This window comes from Primulina eburnea, chromosome 4 (assembly GCF_022965805.1).
Source record: "Primulina eburnea isolate SZY01 chromosome 4, ASM2296580v1, whole genome shotgun sequence".
In the NCBI taxonomy this organism is placed as follows: Eukaryota; Viridiplantae; Streptophyta; class Magnoliopsida; order Lamiales; family Gesneriaceae; genus Primulina; species Primulina eburnea.
Window position 1 is genome coordinate 43,736,526 of NC_133104.1, and position 20,937 is coordinate 43,757,462.

The 20,937-nt window shown below is 33.8% G+C and overlaps 3 protein-coding genes across 4 annotated transcripts; all 3 read left to right on the forward strand.

Moving 5' to 3' along the window:
- Positions 1-4,274: 4,274 nt before the first annotated feature.
- Positions 4,275-9,203, forward strand: LOC140829351 (E3 ubiquitin-protein ligase SIS3-like). Its single transcript, XM_073192470.1, has 10 exons — positions 4,275-4,515; positions 4,717-4,755; positions 4,939-5,005; positions 5,114-5,187; positions 5,541-5,679; positions 5,771-5,863; positions 7,452-7,517; positions 7,833-7,952; positions 8,219-8,332; positions 8,591-9,203. Exons 1-10 carry the CDS (start codon positions 4,487-4,489, stop codon positions 8,978-8,980), a joined length of 1,131 nt encoding a protein of 376 aa, XP_073048571.1. The 5' UTR covers positions 4,275-4,486; the 3' UTR covers positions 8,981-9,203.
- Positions 9,204-10,707: 1,504 nt separating this feature from the next.
- On the forward strand, positions 10,708-13,092 carry LOC140829352 (uncharacterized). Of its 2 annotated transcripts, none has more exons than XM_073192471.1 (3): positions 10,708-11,692; positions 12,504-12,639; positions 12,732-13,092. In XM_073192471.1, exons 1-3 carry the CDS (start codon positions 10,923-10,925, stop codon positions 12,924-12,926), a joined length of 1,101 nt encoding a protein of 366 aa, XP_073048572.1. In that variant the 5' UTR covers positions 10,708-10,922; the 3' UTR covers positions 12,927-13,092. The 2 variants fall into 2 exon arrangements, with proteins under 2 accessions (XP_073048572.1, XP_073048573.1); XM_073192472.1 differs by having other exon boundaries at positions 12,779-13,092.
- Positions 13,093-16,564: 3,472 nt separating this feature from the next.
- On the forward strand, positions 16,565-20,312 carry LOC140829353 (serine/threonine/tyrosine-protein kinase HT1-like). Its single transcript, XM_073192473.1, has 3 exons — positions 16,565-17,479; positions 18,955-19,410; positions 19,899-20,312. Exons 1-3 carry the CDS (start codon positions 17,117-17,119, stop codon positions 20,136-20,138), a joined length of 1,059 nt encoding a protein of 352 aa, XP_073048574.1. The 5' UTR covers positions 16,565-17,116; the 3' UTR covers positions 20,139-20,312.
- The last annotated feature ends 625 nt before the right edge of the window (positions 20,313-20,937 follow it).

The following is a 20,937-nucleotide window of genomic DNA, read 5'->3' on the forward strand; positions in this document are numbered from 1 at the left end:
TATCGGGTTGACATATATATCTTGATTTTGTGTTGCTTAAGATTTTTGGGTTTAGTTTGTCTATTCTTATTCAAACTTAATTACTCGATTTATGCATCTATATGTTGACTATGTTTCATAAATGTCATATATTTAGATTGAGTTTAAAAATTTAATGTTGTGTCATTATTGACCATTATTTTGGTTTTCTCTCCATTTTTTAGTTTCAAACATTCAAAAATATAGGGAAAGATTTTATTTAAATTTTAAGGAAATTTAAAATACAGGGGGAGATAAAAAAAATTCTTTAACGTTTTTATTTCATTTTTTCTCATAAAAAAAGGAGAGAAATATGTTGATAAAATATGGTTTTAATGTCACGTATTACTTGAGTTTCGATGTTCATTTTTTATCCAAATTTTATGATCATAAAAAAGTGATATTACAAGGTTACATAAATGCTAACAATCTTGAATTTGATGATAACAAAACATGTTATTGTATTTCTAACATATTTAATCAAGTGTGTAATTAATAAATAAAAAACTCGAAGTTTTGAGAAGTGGAAACTCAAATTCAGCACAACAAAATCAGTAAAACAGATTCGACACAGCAGAATCAGGACATTAGAATCAGCTGACCTAATTCAACAGACTCAAAAGTGCAGCATTGGATTCAGCAGACCAAACCAGCAAGGCTGAATTCAGCATAGGTCAAAATCATCGAGGCTCGAGAAAAAGTGGTCAGCAATGTGAATATGACCGTTTCAATGTCATTTTCCGTACTTAACTTTTTAAAAGGATCAAATTTTTGTATCTAACGTTCAAATCATTTTGGAGTTTATAAATATAACATATTGAAAATCAAACAAGAGTTTTGATATGGATTCAAAGTATGAACATGTTATATAAGAAGAAAACAAGCTAGAATTAAAGCAAGCCCAATAAAAAAATTTGAGAATACATTTTAGAAACATACATTGTAATGGATTAAATTTTCACAAATAATCACTCACACATATACATGAGAGTTGAATTTCAAATAATAGATTAATGATAGTCTTTACACAAAGACGTTAAATATTGTGTTTTTATTCTTGACATAAGAGACATTCGATATTATACGGATTATGAGAGTGTGACATACAATCGATGATGTGCTAGGAGTTATAGTTGAGGGTGCTCATTGGAATCAAGTTTGGAGCATTGTACTTGTTATAAGTCAAAGTCTTCTAGTGGATACCTCCGGAAACTGAAAAAAGGGTGCCATAAAACTTGTTAATATCTGAACTTCCATAAACAAGGCATTATGTCTTTAATTTATCGCATTTACTTTTCGCTGTTGTTTTGAGATGCATTGTTGAAGCATTTTATTTGATCTTTCAAATACCAAAATGTTGTATTCAAATTATTTGATAAAATGCTTCAACCATATTGTTATATATATCTTTTAAATATTATACAAATTATTTAATCAGTTTTAGTTTCTTCTGTTTTTTTGAAAACTAATTTTGATATAATTTATCGATATTCAATATTTCAATAACCGAGCTATTGTAGCTCAATGTCTGTCCCCGCCAAAAAATTAACTAGTGGTATCAGTTTATGATGTTTTTGAAAGAACACTTGAACTATTTATTTAATATTCAGGGTTTTAAATTCATGAACATAAAACTGTTTCATGCATTTTTTTAAAGAATTGAAATTCCGTATAATCTGAAGAAAATGAGATACATAACATACAAAACCTTGCAAAAATTCCATAATTTTTTTTTTAAATTAAAATAAATAACTTCTAGAAAATATATTTCAAAAATAACCTCATATTTCAAAAAATTTTAAAATTAATAAAATCACTTTTTTATTTTTATAACAATGCATATTTAAATTGCATTAGATCAAGAATCGTACCTACGAAATTTCAAGAAAAACCGATAAAAAACCATCGACTACTAATAATTCTAAATTCAATATTAATTTCAAAATATAAGTTTCAATATTAAACAATGAAGTTTCTATAAAAAACTTCATTCATCTTAGTAAATGACATTCATCATAGTGTAATCCTATGTATATCTTTTATAAGTTTAATAATTCCATATAAAGTCAGTAATGATTTGTTTCTTTCAAATTTACTCACAAAAAATAAGAGTTCAAATTTTTAGAAAAACCTCTAACAAGAAATCTCAACTTGATAAAAATCTGGTTAATATATGAAAATAACATTAATATATTAATTCAAATTAAGGAAATGTTTTCATCAAGAAAACCATAAAAAATATTTCCTTAAAAATAATAGAAACACAATTAAAAACACACGAACTAACATATAAGTTTAATGACTCAGTCAAGGTTAGGGTAATATAAATGAATACTGATTTGAAATCAAGATTTTGACAAGACAAATACTTGCGTGAGACGGTCGCACAGGTCGTATTGTGAGATGAATATCTTATTTGGGTCATCCATGAAAAAGTATTATTTTTTATGCTAAGAGCACTACTTTTCGTTGTGAATATAGGTAGGGTTGACACGTCTCACAGGTTAGAATCCGTGAGATGGTCCCACATGAGACTCATTCTTTTGACAAATACAAATATTTTAAAAAAATATAGATGTAAAACTGTTTTTACTATTTATTTGGATGATATGAATGAAATATAACGTCATTTAATTAAAAAAAATGCTAATTTAGAATTTCAAAGAACTCAAAATCCTGCATGGTATATACTGATGGTGTTTTAATCTTCTCGAATAAAATAGATGAACATTTTAAACACCTAAATTTTTTTTTGTATATTACAAAACAAAACAATTTAATAATATCTAAGTCGATAGATGGAATGACAGATATAATGTCCTTAGTCTATTACAAAAAACGACTATAATCGCAAATGTCTGTAAAAATCACACTATTACAAGACATAAATATAGCCGAACTTCTGGGCAAATCAAGGGATGACGAGATTACTATGTCACAAGCCAACAATAAGAAGACATTTTAAATTTCATAAAAAAAAATGAATAAGGGACACCAATTTCATATGAAGAAGGGAATCCCAACAAGATGTTGTAGCCACATTAATGTCGACAATTTCTTTATATTTCATATGCAATCCCTCACATTAAAAGATAAAAATGTTGAATACTTTCAAATGTAAACAAATATTTGCAATATATATACATATATATTAACTGTAAGTTGGTGGGAGAATATATGGAAAAAAAATATGGCCAAACAATCAAATGTTTTAATTTTTTGTACTAAATTGACTTTAAATTTTCAAGTAACTTTTATTAGATGCAGAATATTTCGTATCAGCCAATATTCAGATAGTTTTCATGGTGAGTACTCGTTATATATAAAAAAATGTGTGTGTGTATATATACACATGATATGATGTATACTTACTGTGTACACTCATATGAGCGCCGATGATATGACATTCATGTATTAGATATGTATACACACACGTAGGATTTTGATATAATACACAACTACCGTGCATACTTATGTGAGTACTGGTGATGTATCACTCACCTATTAGACGCACAATTTTGATATATTTCATTATATATATAATTTTGTTATGATGCACACCAACCGTGCTCACCTCTGTGCTCAATAATGAGGTGATACTTACCTATTAGATGTGATGGAGAATGTCAAAATTATATATTTAATATACGAGTGTCACCTCATTGATTGATACAAAGCAAGAATAGTTGATGGACAACATATCAAAACTAGATTTTGAAATAAGATTGAAAAGACACATCAATTTATAGGAAAAAATTCATATCAAAATGATCCCACATTTTTTCTTATCGTTATTTATCTATAATATCTATATTATATCATCGTGATATTATTAAGGTTGAGAAACTCATAATAATTAATTTTGATATTATTTAAAAATAACAAAAATACCCCACTAGAATTCCAAAAATATTTTACTTTTATATAATAAAAATTAATATAAAAATATATTTAATTAAATTTATATATTCCTTTATAACTATAATATCTATTTTCTAAGAAAATCAAAATTACTTAAATATTTATTTTTATCTTAATCTAGAAATAAAAACCAAAAAAATTGTTAATATATGCACAAAATACTTGCTGTAAATAATGATAATACAAGAGAAAATTTGAAAATGTTTGCAAAATTCAATACGGATTTTCTCAAATAAGTTTTTTGAATAAAAAAATATGGATCTGAGATTATTTACTTGTGTCTTTTTTAATTAAGCCCGTCATTTCGAACGCTAACTGACTAAAAACGAATCCAACGCGGAAATGTATCGCCTTTCAATTAGCCTCACTCTGCGAATCCATATGATTCCTTCTAATCTTTTACGACTATATACATAATTCAGTGTTCCCCTTTCCTGTGAAAAAATGGGTCTTTTTAATGCTTGAAATTTGACGAGTGGACTCAGTCCATTGATGCTCAGATTAGTTTAATAAAAATCAATTCTTGGATCGAGAACTAAGGCATTTGATGGCGATTAGAGGTGTTGATTTCAAGTGGTGAGTATTTTCAAGAACGTTTCAAGGTTCATCATGAGAAATGGGGTGGTAAAGATGTTTTTTTTTTGGAATATGGTGGTAAAGAAATCCGTTCTTCTAAAATGGGGAATACCTTCTTGTGTATTTTATTCACCGGGGACTTATACATTTAGGATTTTTATTTTTGGCTTAAAGGGGTAATTTTGGGTGGGTTTCTTGCAGGTATGATGGGTTCTTCTTGTCTATGGTCGCTACAAGTATGTATCCTTTTCATGGATGTTCAAGTTTCTGTTTCATATTAAATGGGATGGCTTTTTTGGATGCTAATTTGGTCGATCTTTTATATTCTTATTTTGAATTTCTCGTATATGTTAATTTGATCAATGCAAGTTTGATATTTTTTACTATACGAAGTCTTGGATTATTCCTTAACTATTGTATCAGAATTATTGTGGCAATCAATTGGAAGCGGTACCATTTATGTACACATCCATTGCATATATGGATTGTAGTGAGTGATCTTTAAGCTTTTGAAACGAGTTAAGGATATGCCATCTATGTTGGATGAGACTTGAGGTTATAACTAAATGTTTTGCATTATTTCTCTTCCCTTTATTAGGTAGACTACACCGCAGTGTTTGTTTTCCGGCTCTTGATGTTTGTGGATAATGGACTGGCTGGTGGAATGGGGCTGTAAGACCTTGTTTCCTTTTGAGGTTTATTTTATAAGTAGCCATCGAATTGTATATAGGTAATAGAAATATCTATTTAAGGATGGGAAGCCTTTGATTAATAATCCTCTCGGTATTTTACCGACCTGAAAACTGTCATGGTTAATATTAAGCTTTATTTAGTAAGTTATAATACGACAAAAACGAAAGTTGTTACACTATACGGATATTAGAGTTCTGCTTATTTGTCAAGAAGTAACAATGACTTGCAACTTGGAGTTGTACAATTATCTCCTCTTCACCCTCTCGTAAGTTTGGGTTTATTTCTCATTGTTAGAAGCTTTATAATTTGTACTGTATTCGAAATGGCATCAGGGATCTTGGTTGGCAGCAGAGATACACACGATTTTGTGGAAGGCTTGTTGTGCTTTCCATTCTTGCTCTTCTCTTATACCCCTTCCTTTGGACTTGGACTGTTATTGGTACCCTATGGTTCTCTAGTGCTAGAGACTGTGTAAGTATATTTTCTATTTCTGTTCCAAGTAGGAGATCGTGCATTATATACCCAATCTTGAAAAAATATAAAAATGTGGAAACATTCACAGTTGCCTGAAGAAGGTCAGAAGTGGGGCTTCCTTATTTGGTTGCTTTTCAGCTATTGTGGACTTGTGTGCATTACTGGCATCTCTTTGGGAATGGTTGGTTTCAGTTTTGACAATATTTTACTCTCCAACAAGTTTTATATTCCTGCTTCGAGATGTTACCTGGAATTTTCTGTGTAAAATATTTTATTGAAAACAGGTTATGCGCATGGATTGCCCCATGAAAGCTTTCCGATTCTCAAGTCATGCTTGGGTTTGCAAACCAAAAGATGGGGGGTTGGGATTGGGGAATATTCGCTTGAGGGACAAGGCATTTTTACGGAAATGCTGGTGGAGATGTTCTGTGCAGAGGGAACCTTTGTGGACAAAAGTTATAAGAGCATTTATGGATTGCAAGATAATGGTTGGGACGTGAGGTTGGCAAGGAATAGGACTTTTAGAAATCCTTGGAAATTTATCCCTCGATCTTGCCCGGCTTTTCATCTTTTAGTTAGGGTGGTGTTCAAAGAGGAGAATATCGTTCGTTTTTGGGAAGACACTTGGTGCGGGGTTTCGTCGTTCAAAGATCTTTTTCCATCTCTTTTCTAGATCTGAGTCATAACAAACCTATTAACAATTTTATATGTGAGGTGGACTTCCCAGTTAATTCCACCCATGCTTGGGATCTGCGCTTCAGAAGGGCTTTGAATGAGGTTGAAATTGATGAGTTGAGTACTTTGTGAGGGGTTTTAGACACTGTTCATTTGGAATTGGGTAGGGTGGATTTTAGGGTTTGTTTGGGAGACTTTTCAGAGTCTTTTTCTGCCATATCTTTTTGTGACTTTTTTCCCGGTCAGTAATTTTCCTAATTTCTCTTATTTTTATAATATCTGGAGAGAACGTATCTCAAATAAGGTTCAAATTTTATTGTGGACCATGGCTTTGGGAAAATTGCAGAATTGTGATTCTGTGCAAAGAAGATGACCTAACTGTAAATTATGTCCAAACTGGTTTACACTTTTCCGGATCAAAGAGGAAAATCAAGATTACTTACTTTTGTATTGTTTCTTCACAAGTGGAATTTGGAACAGTGCAATTGCAGGAATTGAGTATGGAGTGGATATTTCCAAGAACGACGCATTATATGTTTCTTTTGGACTCGGGATTACGTAACGGATGGAAATGTCAAACTTTTTGGAATGTGTTAGTTCATTGCCTTTTTTGGTCAATTTGGTTGGAGTGGAGCAAAATAATATTCAACTATATAGCAGAGTGTATAGACAAGGTCTGGGAAAAGCTAAGATTTAGGGTTGCTAGTTGGAATAGAAAGCTTGTAGAGTTTAATCATTTTTCTATCTCATATCTAGTCAGGGATTGAAAACTTTTATGTTATTGACGACATTGTAGTCTTTCTTGTATTGTGCTTTTGCGGATATCTTATCCTCCTGCCCGTAATTTGTTTTCCTATTTTAATATGATTTCGTTTCATATAAAAAATAATTAATACATTAAGGATTAGAAAGGCGAATAGTGGAATAATTGCCCCTCCCACAGCTTTTGCTAGTGGCCTTTTGTTTTCCTTTGTGTTCTTTTACTTGTGGAGAAATCTCTCTCAAGACCTCAAATGCTATATGCTTGAACGTACTATAAAGATGTAATAACAATGGGCATCCGGATCTTATGCTTCGTTCCTCATTTATTTCAGTGGTTAACAAGAAGACAGGCACATCAATTGCGTGCACAACAGGGGATTCCTGTTTCAGAATATGGAGTAAGCTCTTACAATTTCTTTTGCATCAATGATAGTAGGCATATTAACATATGGTTACGATTAAGAAAATATGTTCTGAATTAAGAAAATATATACATCGGTGGAGTACACGAAAGTCAGTCCTGGGGATCCAGGCTATGGATTCACAAAGACGGTGCTTTTTATTCATCTTGGTGTTATTTTATTAAATTTTGATCTTGATTATAAACTAATGTTTGTGAGATGTTATGGCAATGTCTTGTCATTAAAATCATTTCTCAATGCACGACATTTTATTTTTTAATTGACCTGCTTGAATGTTGAATCTGACTTCAGGTTTTGGTAGACTTGGTTAGAGTGCCAGATTGGGCTCTCGAAGCTGCTGGCCAAGAAATGAGAGGGATGGGTCAAGATTCCACTCCTTATCAACCTGGACTGTATTTGACCACTGCTCAGGTAACAAGCGACTTGCTTCAAAAATTTCGCAGTATGGGTCGACCGACTAAATTAACTGGTGTCGTTCTTTTATCAATTTTCAGTAATTTATGGTTGGCTTTGGATTGAGATTTAAGTTAAACATGTGCGATTATTGTTACTAAATCACCTGATCAGATAAATATCTGCTGCTTCATTTTGTTTTAGTTCCGATTTGGTTTTTCTTATATGCACTCACTTTAACAAGCTTTCTCCAAAACTTTTGAAAATTTTATTGTGACATGCAGAGAGAAGCAGTGGAGGCGCTCATTCAAGAACTTCCAAAGTTCAGGATGAAAGCTGTGCCTACCGATTGCAGCGAGTGTCTTATATGTTTGGAAGAATTTCATGTGGGAAATGAGGTAATTATGTTTATCCGAATGTAAAAATAATTTTAGTTACAAAAAGTTGAATTTTTCGTTTGAAAATGTCATCGTTATTCAATAATTTCACTAGTAAAAGAGGTGGAGCGCGGGGGAAGGGGTGGTGTTGCCAACCCCCTCTGGTTTTTTCTTAAAACTGGTTTTATTTTTGTGTACAATTAATGTTAATCTTGTGTGTTCCCTCCCCGTAAAGGAGAATCCTGGTTCTGCTACTCCTTCTCACTAGACACCATACAGGTTCGTGGACTTCCTTGTGCTCACAACTTTCACGTGGAATGTATAGATGAGTGGCTCCGGCTAAACGTAAAATGCCCTAGATGCCGTTGCTCTGTCTTTCCTAATCTCGATCTAAGTGCAATATCTAGCATTCACACTGATCCAGAGAGGTCGTCTTCCAATGTTATTACAACTACTCGATATGCAAGAAACCAAACTCCTAGTCAGAGATATCTTCTAAGGTTACAGGGTTTGCTCCGTCCTGTCAGCGCTGAGAATTCTTCATCTGGCAGCGATGCAGATGGTGCCTCAGCACCATCAAGCAGAGGGATCCAAGCGGCCACTCACAATGTGGAAATAGGGGAACAGGTGCAAGTGGTTGTTGAAGAGTCGTCCCTGCACCAATCTTGATCTATTTTTTGTGGTCTCAGACTGCTTTGAGTATGGTTTAACCACGTGGGATTACACCAGTTGTGATTAAGAAAAAAATACTGATGTTGATACTCCTGGGGAAACCATAGTGATGTATTTTGTTCAGTGAGAGAACTATTGTAGTGTATGTAGAATTTGTGTTCTATCGTGTAATGATGTGCTCGACCATATATCAGTAGCTCTCTTCTGTGCTTCTTGTTCACGAGATCCATCGAATATTTTTAAGGTGTAGGGGCACACAGAAAAGCCGACAATCCATGCCTAAGAAATACGAGTTTTGTTTTCTCAAATTATGATAAACTTTCATTTCTTGCTATGTCTCAAATTCATGGACACCATACCATACTTGTTAGAAAGTGGAATGCCACGCATTTTTCTTGGCGACTTCTCAAGCGCACATAAAGTGGTAGGAAAGCCATCTTAGGTTCTCTCCATTTTGGTTAATTTTTTTAAAACATATTAGTCTCTGTCTCATGTACTACGTTCGAGCCTGGCTTGTATAAAATCTGACGATGGAGAATCCACGACGAAGAATAAAGAGAAAAGCCGAAAGAATTTGCTGGACTCCCAGAACGAGAATATAAAAAGGTGGGATTCCACTCGCTTTTACGATAACCATTTTTTTCCACAAGAAATTTGGTATTTGAACTCTGGACTGCCCCACACCCAATCAACGGTCCAGATCATTTCAGGGGGGGGGGGGGAATTTTTAAAAAAAAAAAAAACCGAGGGCCAGAAAAATTCTGGCCCTTGGATCTGCCCTCTGCAGGCACTGCCTGCAGAGGCAGGGTCGAATTTTCCGTAAGATTTTTGTATTTAGGAAAACGTTTTTGCCGAAGCTACAAAATACAAATTACTCTATATCGGTTCTTCATTAGGAAATTAATGTTGTATTTGAATCAATGTATTTAAGATGATGAATATCAAATCTATTAATTATAAATTCTACCATTCATTTGTTTGTTGAATTCACTCCATATCAAATTATGTAATTTTAATAATAATTATGGTCGATTTCAAATAAACCCAAAATAAAATAAATTATTGTGAAATATTTAAAAAAAAAATAATGGCACTTGAATCTTTCCCACTTGTATGTCACAAGCTTGTCACCTGGATAAAGTGATACCGCACCAAACTAAAAAATTTTGTTAGTAACGCAACATGACAAAGCCACATAAAAATTTCCTTTAAATTTAGAATTCAATATTTATTTTGTGGTCGCTAATAAAAAGAAGCAATCAAATGAAAGCTAAATATGAAGAACCTACATCAACTTGTTCTAAATATACTTTGAGTGTGACTTAAAACGAAGACTATAATATAAAGAATATCAACTTGTCTAATGTTCTATTATTATTTTTTAACATCAAGACAGTTTTTGATTGAATTTATTTCAAATATTTAAAGAAAAAACTTGTGTGAGACGGTCTCACGGGTTATATTTTGTGAGACAGATCTCTTATTTGAATCATTCATGAAAAAATATTACTTTTTATGCTAAGAGTATTACTTTTTATTGTGAATATCGGTAGTGTTGAAATTTGTGAAACTGTCTCACAAGAGACCTACTCAATATTTGATGATAGATCAAAAAATAAAATAATATTTGTTCTCTCTATCTTTAATTATTATTTTAATCGTGTTTCTAATCATTATTAATGAATTCAAATAGAATTTATGTATTAAAGAGAATATTCATGCACTGTAACGACGTCGTTAATGGTGGATTGGCATCCATCTCTCACACGGAATCAATTCCCTCTGCCTCACCGCGTTGCTTCCATCTTCTCTCCATGCATTACAAATTCAAAAGTTCCTTCGGTTTCTCTACTCTCCTTCTCTGTTCTTGCTTGCATCTTTCTATTTGTGTTTTTTGAATTTTAATCTCGTTACTGGATCAGAAATTTTGTTGATTTTAATGGAAAACGAAGACACGGGAAGTAATCATGGCAAGAAAACGCCGCGAAGAAGCAGCAACGGTCACATATCCATGTCCGATACTGAGTCAACTACGAGTCGAGGAGATTCTTTCCACTCTCCACTTCGATCCGAATCGTCTCTTCGTCCCGATGATCCGAGTTTTCAGACTGAAGACGATGATTTTACTGTCGAGAATAATTGTAAAGCCCTGGTTCCGGTGGATATGTACCATTCTCCAGTTCCCTCCCCGAGGAAATCGAACAATCAGGCGAGTTCTGCCGCCGCCGGAGGCAAAGAGTGGCGTCCTTGGCCCCAGTCTGAAAAACCCCCATCGGATAATTGTGATCCTCCCCCGGTTTTCCCGACCTCCGGAGGAAATCACCGAGGCCAACACATTTCTTCTGATAAACCCAAGTCGGAGAATCTTGGGATATATGTGAAAGGTGCATCACCTGTTGTTATTGGGCTCAATAAGCTAGTGAGGGAGGAGCCGCCGCCCGAAGTGAAGAAAGTAGATCCTGTTGGAGGAGGTGGGTTGGAAGAGGGGAAGGTCGTTGGTGGGGAGGATGGGGTTGGGGGAGAGATGAGGTCAAGAGCGGCAGTGGAGTCAATTTTGCGGAGGACCGAAAGGAATGGGGCGGTGAGGAAGGCAGCATTGGTGATTAGAATATTCGAGGTGGTGGCTTGTGTGATTTCTTTTTCGGTTATGGCTTCTGATAGGACTCAAGGATGGAGTGGTGATTCATTTGATCGCTACAAAGAGTATCGGTATAATTCTTAGTTCCACTTATCTGAATATTACATATCTACATGTTATGCCAAAATTCTGTATCTTCACTTGTTTGTATATCATTACATGGTTTTTATATCAGAGGGAGGAGATTATCCGAGGAAGCCATTTGTTTCCACTGTTTTAGATGTGGCTCAGTTGAATTTATGAAGCCTAATCACCTGATTGATTTGCTATCTTACAGTGCCGTATTATCGAGTAGTTAACGACTATGACTTGTATTTGGCATTAGATTTCTACTAGATAAATGATTTGAGGGAGTCAATATAATAGAAGATAATGGCTTGTTATGTTCATTGTATATTTGTCTTGCGTTCTATTATCTTGAGCATCGATCTTGCCACTCTGTATGTAGTCTAGTTGTTAGATCTCTAAATCTGGCTTGGTTGCCGTGCTTTTGTCTTGAATAAGAGATGTAAGATCGTTAATTCGATGTGATATATATGGTTTTAAATCTCATAGTTTTGCTATGATCAGGTTGAATTAAATATATCCAAACTATCTTTCTCTTGAAAACTCATCTAGGTGAATCTGTCACTAAAATTTGATCTTCAACACGCAACTTAGTGTAAATTTGTCTTCCTCACATACTCGGGCAAGCAAGTCTCATGCTTTTCACCATAAGGGTCCAATGCTTATCTCATCTTTAGCATCGTTACCAAAACCATTCACTTGTGGAGAAGGATTGATTTTCAAGGTTTAAACTTGGTGTCTCTGAGGTGTCAGAAGTGCAAATATGTTATCATGATATAGATTGCTACTGATAATCCCTTGAAATTGCTTGTACAGGTACTGTCTCGCTGTTAATGTCGTTGGATTTGTGTATTCTGGTTTTCAAGCTTACAATCTGGCACACCATTTGGGCACAGGAAAAGATTTAATCTCCCACCATTTACGTTACCATTTCGATTTCTCAATGGATCAGGCAAGTCCAATCTCCGTCCGAATTTTAGATAAATTATATGTTTTCTTGGTACTAACGAAAAATTTAAGAATTTTTTTCCATTTGTCTAGCAGATTTTGGCTTATTTTTTAATGTCAGCATCCTCATCCGCTGCTACCAGGGTGGACGACTGGATTACGAACTGGGGCAGTGACAAGTTCACAACGATGGCCAGTGCATCAATAGGGATGTCGTTCTTGGCTTTTCTAGCTTTCTCAATGAGCGCTCTTGTGTCGGGTTACAACCTCTGCAACCGGGATTCAACTTAAACTGCCGCAAACACTTATATTTCTGATTTTTTTTTCGAATAATTTTGAGAACTACAACACAAATATTTAATCACAAATGAATGTTAAAATTGTACATAGTTTAGGATTGGTGAAAATTTCGAAACATTTTTATTGTTTAATGAATAAATAATGCCCACTTTCTCAAGATGTAGAAACTGATGAAATTTTAACAACTGCATATGATTTTTGTTAATTGTTGGACGTACACAATAAGTGGGTTTAAAATAATTATTTTGGATGAGGGGTGAACATGAAGCTCGAGCTCGACTTGTCAAAATATCAATTTACTCGAGCTCGTACTCGAAAAGATCGAAAATGTTTGTAGCTTTTAGAATTTAAATGTTGTACTTCTAGACAAAAATACATGTAAAATTCGAACTCGACTCAAATGAAGCTACTCGAACTCGAATCCTTGTCGAGCCGAAATCTACTCACAAATAGCTTGAGTCTGTCGCGGCTTGCACCCCTAGTTAGCATTTTGTGATCGCATTCAGTGATCATATTTCACTTGTAATATGCATCACTGCTTCCATGGGTAATATACTCTACGCTATGATTTAAGCAAGAGACGTCTAGGTTGATTATTTCATCCAACATACTTAGCTCGCCATAGACCATAGTCATGGTTTTAAGCTACCGTATTAGTCAGAGAGTTTACTCGATACACATAAAAAGAAATAAGAGGAGCGTTCTTTTGTCATAAAAAAAATATATTACAAAAAATATCATTCACAATTTTGTTACCCATAATTAAGTTCAAATTTCTTCATATAAAAAAAATCTTTTGTTTTATACGCTATGAATACGCAAGTGAATTCATATTTAATGAGCAAGTCTACTAGTCAATTTGACTTCATATTTTATGAAATCACCAAATTTTAGATAGTATTTCTATATTATTGATGTTCAATATTACCATTATTATATATTCAATATAGATTTTTTTTAAAAGAATCTACAAGTGGCTAATTAATTAGAACTATATATATTTTGGACCACAAAACACAAATTCGAACCCAATTTGAGCCTCAGCCTATGACTTATCTTAATACATCATGCACAATAAGTAGATATATTTCCAAACAAAAACCTGAATAAATAAATAAAAAATAAATTTAAAGATTTTCTTTACTACAGTTCTTTTTTTTTTTCTTTCTTTTTTTTTTTTATTTAAGGAGGCATACCACAGTTATGTGCGAGAAGTTGTAGTATACTTATTTGCCTATTGTTTTATTTTAAAATAAAACATAAATATTTTTAATTTAATCACAACTTTAGAAGTTGTAGTTTCCCTAATTTTAGATGTTACCATCTAACACATATTTTTAGTAATTTTTTTTTTGTAATAAAACTCGAGGACTCAATCATAAAAAATCTTTGATATTTGTATAATTAATCTTTGCAGTCCACAAAAATCGATGATTGGAACTTAACGTTTAAGCTGATGTATCATAATATTACGACTGTCCTGATCCCATATTTCTTCCCAAAACAAAATGAAAATCATTATGATGTGCCATCAAATTTGGTGTAAAACTCGATAGATATGGCGACAAAGATAATATCTTTCTTGTGTAAAAACAATACATGTGATTGTGCATCATCCAGCCATGTTCTGTGATGCACTCTTCAAATATCAAGTATGTGACAAAACTCCTCTTCCGTATTTATAGATCCAACCACCTCTTAATTTATTTAAAAAATTATTTTTTAAAATAAAATAAATTAATTCTGTTGGCGATATATCACATGCAGAGTAGGTCTCTTATAAGACGATCTCACGAATCTTTATCTGTGAGATGAGTCAACCCTACCGATATTCACAATAAAAGTAATAGTCTTAGCATAAAAAATAATATTTTTTATGGATGACCAAAATAAGAGATCTATCTCACAAAATATGATCCGTAAAATCGTCTCACACAAATTTTTGCCTCATATATACATGCTTTACACGCCTCGTTAGTCCACCTAATTTTTTAGGGAAACATATGAATCAATATAACTAACTGCCTAAGGACAGGAGCCAAAAACACTGAGATTTGTCCCTTTTACATTAAAAAATTCAAAAATACGAATCAGACGGAGCGGGCTGCGTAGCCCCGTTTGCATTTGGATCCAAACACGAACATTTAAGCTTAATTAATTGCGTTTGATATAATAATTGGTTTAAGCTTCCACCAATGGTACTTACGAGTTACGACTCGACAACAAAATGGGCCGTACTTACCCGTATAGAGGCAGTGGGCACATGGGTCGGGCCCAATCCGGTTTCATGCTTTGTATCCATAAACAAATAAAATAATATTAATGTGGGACCGAATTAATTGTCACATGTAATCGGCAGACAGTTGAAGACATGAGTCAGCAGCAGATTCGCAAAGAGTTATATTATATTAATAATATATTATTACTTACGTCCTTTTTAAAAAAATGTGATGAATAATTCAAATCACCTCAAGTGAAAATATTTTAATTTTACCAATGAATAATTACCTTAACTCGAAAATTAATAATTAATATTAGCTTATTCTTTAATAATATAAAATCCTTTAGTTCAAAAAAATCAATACATTTAAGGTGATCAATTGCTTTTGTTTTAATAGATAATAAAAACTTATGTATAACAGTCTCACATGTCAATTTTATAAAATATATATTATATTTGTTTTAGTAATGAAAAATTTTACTTTTATTATAAATATAAATATAAATGATCTGTTTTACGAATAAATATATGTAAAAGAGAAGTCAGTGTCAGACACATAGGCTAGATAATGACGTTGATTAGATATATTTATATTATTGTTTCTTTCTAAGGAAGGTCAAGTGTCGTTATCCATTAATTAAAGTATTGATAAATTATAAATTAAGTATTCTTTAATAATAATTATCAAAAAGAACGAAATTTTGAATTTTATTTAATAATATTGATCATATTTGAGGGAAATAAACTAAATATAAAAGAGGAGAGTGACCGTATACGAATGGTGCATACGGCACAGTACAACACATGGCCGGAAGGTGGGCCCCAACTCTCTCGATTTCCACATTCCTAACCTATCTTTATTATTCGTGTCCACGTGCTGTGAAATGTCAATAATACCATCGTCGGATGGTGGAATGATCTCTCGTTTTCATTGCCAAGATCTAAATATATTTTTTTAATTTAAATAATGAACAATTTCAGTTCAGTGTCACATAAAAATTATCAAACACCCAAATCCCAAATTTAGAACAAGTGTATCAAATTCGAAACTCAATATTATAATCTATCGAACCCTTATTTCTCAGTATTTTTTTTTAAAAAAGTAAATATGGTCATTGTGAACGAGATGGCAGTGGAGCGACCGTCATCTCTATCTTCGTCTCCAAATTACATCTTTAGTCTCGTACTAGTCCAATTCGGTTTTTCTCGATTTCGTAGAGTCTTTGAACTCGAAATCGCGGGGATCAAATCATCATTTATATCTTAATTTTTATTTCAAAAATATTAATGGTACAAGACGAGTCCAAAAAAATTGTATTGTGGGTATTAAGAAATGAATAGAAGGGCAAAACGGCGAAAGAAAATTGAATAGTGAGAACCCCCCCTGTCTCCTCACAAGTAGATCTCCCCACGTTATCAATGTTTCCAACTTTTATATATGACGATGAAATATATATATTCTGTATTTGCTTCTTCACTGTCTCTGTATCTGCGCTGAGTTAGTCGGTGTTGCACAATAACAGAATACAGACTACCTCCCTTTTTCTCTCTTCTAACAAAATCAAAGATAATGTTTTTTAAAAAACTGTTTCAGCTTCATTAACGGCTTCTAATCTAATTGTTATACAGGTTCTTGTGTTTTTGGCTTTTGTTAATTGATGATATACTTTCCTACCAAACTTTCTGACTGGCTTTGGAGGTTTTGTTCCTGCGAACCCGTGTGCTTCTTCAAGGCGTGTTTTTTCTTTTGTTTACGGTGTCAAGATTGATGCTTGATATGTGTTCACCTTTTCTCTCTCATTTTTTGCATGCACATTCGGGTGATCTATTCATGGAGTAATGAGTTGTGGGTTTTCTTTTTAGCATCCGATTATTTTGTTTTTGAACGCATTGATTCTTAGTTTATCATCGTGTAAAAGTCGAGGAGAGCTGGAAAATTTGATGTTATCCGGCGAAACCTATGAAGATTTTTCAGTGGCTGAAACGAATAGCAAGCACCCACAGCAAACTGGAGAGGAGACTCTCTTTGGGAGAGTACAATAGAGCAGTTTCATGGTCAAAGTACTTGGTTTCTTCGGGCGCAGAAATTAAAGGTAGAAGAGAAGAAGAATGGAATGCTGATCTATCCCAACTTTATATAGGGAACAAATTTGCTTCTGGGAGACACAGTAGAATCTACAGAGGGGTTTATCAACAGAGAGATGTGGCTATTAAGCTTTTTAGCCAGCCTGAAGAGGATGGGGAGCTAGCTGAATTCTTGGAGAAACAGTTTACATCAGAAGTTGCTCTTTTGTTCAGGTTGAAGCATCCTAACATCATCACTGTAAGTGGGATCTAATTTGTTCTTTGTTTTGGGTGGTTTAATCTTGAGTGTTTTGTTGTGCGTAAATTGCGTTGGAAATGTTGTCCCTTGTTAATCTTCTGAGTATTTGGATGCAGTGGTGTCTGGTGAAGCTATGAAACAGTGAACCAAAACTCCAAAACTTTTACGCATAATAATCATACAAACACATAGTAAAATTTAGGGGATCGTCCCACCAGCTTAGCTCCCTCTGCCATTATTGGGCTTGATCGCTGGATTATTTTGTTGTGCAGGGGGGAGTGAAAATACACCGTCACCCACACATTTGTATATAAAGATGATACTAATGTTAAAGGAATATATTAAAGAGAAGGGGGCGACTGCCCCTTCTTATCCCTCTTCTTGCGTCACCATTAAAGAGAAAGGGGTGCAATTACCCCTTCTGACTCCTCTTCCTCCGTCCCAGCTAAGGAATATTGAGGGTTTGCAGTTTTCAACTTTTATAAACATCACATGGAATTTGAAGATTTCATGCCGCTTGTTTGGTGTAATATGTTTTTGAGTGATACATACATTATACATAGGAAGAGGGATGCTGGATTGCCCCAACATAGTTTTAGGTCAGATGGTTGGGCAAAGTAAGGAGGTTTCTTTCGTACTACATTATGATAACTGAAAATATCGTCGAAAACTGGTCAGTTGTTATTAGCAAATGGCAAGTGAACTCAAAATGTTGGTGCTCTATACAAGAACTTCTAGTGCCTTCCCTTATCTGAGAAAATTGTAGCCTAGACGTAAAATCATAAGCTGAATTCTGGATGGAAAGCGATCGAATTATCGACCTCCACCCTTGCACAAAAGGGATGTGGTAAGCTTTTTCAAGACCGATGATCTTTGACATATGTCATTTTATAACTTTAGATGTCGGTGATTTTGTATGTTGTGCACCTGTGACCTTTGTTATGCCAGTTGTATTTGAATAATCGTACTTCTATTGATATTTATAAACAATCAAACTACGATTTGGAAACTAAAACAGCGGTTCAAATTATGCAAGCCTTTTCTTTTCTTTTCTTATAAAGGAAATTATGCAAACCTTTTCACTGCTAAGTAATTGGTACATGTTGGTACCTTTCCTTTGTGACTTGTGATTACAATATGTACAAGTGTGACTATAATATCTTGTTATACATCGGGTTTTGGGAGAGATGTGAATAGCTTTATAAGGCTGTGTATAAGATTTGAGCAATCATGCATCTTTGTAAAATTGGGATTGAAGTGTATTAGCTGCTAACGGAGCTATTTCATGCATTATGCAATTCCAGAGGCCTGAAGCGTGAGAGTGGTAACATAGTAGAACCGAGCACTTGAATGTCTGAATACTTTCGTATCTGTTGTCATTTTACTAAATTTATTATTCAAGCTTGTCGACTGTTTGTGGAATGACAGTGGAATCTCACTTTTTTGACACCATGTTGTTTTGCCTTTTATACCAGTTCATAGCAGCATGCAAGAAGCCACCAGTGTTTTGTATCATCACTGAGTACTATCCAGGCGGCTCTCTAAGAAAATTCCTCCATCAACAAGAACCATATTCGCTTCCCCTCAATCTCGTACTAAAGTTGGCCCTCGACATTGCTCGTGGTATGCAATATCTTCATGCTCAAGGGATTCTTCACCGTGATCTTAAATCCGAAAATATGCTTCTCGATGAAGATATGTGTGTCAAAGTAGCCGACTTTGGAATATCGTGCTTGGAATCTCAGTGTGGAAGTGCAAAAGGATTTACAGGTACTTATCGTTGGATGGCACCAGAGATGATTAAAGAAAAGCACCATACAAGGAAAGTCGATGTTTACAGTTTCGGTATTGTTTTGTGGGAACTTTTAACTGCATTGACACCATTTGACGACATGACTCCGGAACAAGCAGCATTTGCAGTTTGCCAAAAGGTAATTTATATAGCATTCAAAGTATCTCTTACTTATTTAACATATTTAACTCCATTTCTTAGCCACATATTGACTATTGATTTCTGAAAGAAAATGCTGTCACTTGAACGAATATACATAAACCTTTCTTGAACATTGTCATGTTACTTCATGATTATGTTTGTTTTTGAACACATCACTGCATACTTCTTTTACTTAAAACTGCAAAATTTCCCAAGTTAATACACTACTTGAGTACTCTCCTCTAATATATCACCATTTAGAGAGGAAGAACCAAATTGAAGACACTTGTTTTACATAATACATAACCATTTCCTCTTTGATATCTCTGTTAATCGCTATTTCATCATAAAAAAAATATCATATTTTAGTTCATTTTAAACAAGATATATCACGATATTAAGTTCACTAAAATACAAGTTTATTGTGTGTAAATGGTATTTACTTGTGAGTAACATTTATTCAATGCCTTTTTTTTTCCGGTACAGAATGCTAGGCCGCCATTGCCTTCTTCGTGTCCATCAGCATTTCGTCACCTCATTCATCGTTGCTGGTCGGGTAATCCTGACAAGCGACCACATTTCCATGAAATTGTGAGCATTCTTGAAAGCTATACGGAGTCACTCGAGCAAGACCCCAAATTCTTTTCTTCTTATGATCCCCCTGAGGATCATACCATTCCGCGATGCATTCCAAAGTGCATCGCTACTCGTAGATCTCCCGCTTAATTCGAGGGCGTAAGAATGGGTACGATTTAAATATTGATCGTGCCATATTTTTCTTTCTTGCATGGAGAGGCATGCGTAGTGTGTTGATATAATTGTATCTTTGAGCTACAACTAGTATGCATTGTTTCATCTCTATGAAATATGAAATAGATGTGTGTGTGGTGTGTTTCTTGATATTAGTAAAAAATGTATAATAATACGAAATTATTTTCAATTTAGAAGAGTTGTTCGATTTAAAAGGAAAGTTTTGTTTATATATTTTTATATAAAATATGAAGTGATTTGAAGAGATTTTTAGTTGATAAAAAAGATAATTATGAAATTAAATATTTTGGTGTCATATAAAGTAATTAATATGATGACCATATTTTTAATATATTAGTATAGATTCTTGTGAAATGGGATAAAAGTAGAAGAAAAATGTTCTTAACAAATCATTAATTTTTTTTAAAAAATAATGAGATGGAGAATTTCCTATTTAATCTATTATAATTAAATAACTAAAAAGTCATTATTCATTTTTTTATTTGATCTAATCTGACTAAACTACCCACGTCCCCTAAACCAAGGGATACTTGGCAATTGTGAGTTTTAGTTGGTGGTTTATGTTGCAGAAGGTAGGCCTTGGATGGGATTTCAAGTGGGCTGAGCTTGGCTGACGAATTGTGATGGGCTACGACAAGCTCAGACCACTATGATATTGGGCCCTTCTCCAAGCCCAGTATCGGGCCATGATTGTAAAACGAGAGTCCAATGGATCCAAATCACTTGATTCCATTTACATAAAAATTGTAATTAT

Bases quoted from the DNA above. Each gene is read 5' to 3' on its own strand.
- LOC140829353 (XM_073192473.1), top strand. From the start codon at position 17,117: ATGAAGATTTTTCAGTGGCTGAAACGAATAGCAAGCACCCACAGCAAA. The intron at 17,480-18,954 runs GTAAGTGGGATC...CTTTTATACCAG, and splicing joins AGCATCCTAACATCATCACT to TTCATAGCAGCATGCAAGAA. The intron at 19,411-19,898 runs GTAATTTATATA...TTTCCGGTACAG, and splicing joins CATTTGCAGTTTGCCAAAAG to AATGCTAGGCCGCCATTGCC.
- LOC140829352 (XM_073192471.1), top strand. From the start codon at position 10,923: ATGGAAAACGAAGACACGGGAAGTAATCATGGCAAGAAAACGCCGCGA. The intron at 11,693-12,503 runs GTATAATTCTTA...TTGCTTGTACAG, and splicing joins GATCGCTACAAAGAGTATCG to GTACTGTCTCGCTGTTAATG. The intron at 12,640-12,731 runs GCAAGTCCAATC...TTTGTCTAGCAG, and splicing joins TCGATTTCTCAATGGATCAG to ATTTTGGCTTATTTTTTAAT.
- LOC140829351 (XM_073192470.1), top strand. From the start codon at position 4,487: ATGGCGATTAGAGGTGTTGATTTCAAGTG. The intron at 4,756-4,938 runs GTATCCTTTTCA...CTATTGTATCAG, and splicing joins TCTATGGTCGCTACAAGTAT to AATTATTGTGGCAATCAATT. The intron at 7,518-7,832 runs GTAAGCTCTTAC...ATCTGACTTCAG, and splicing joins TTCCTGTTTCAGAATATGGA to GTTTTGGTAGACTTGGTTAG.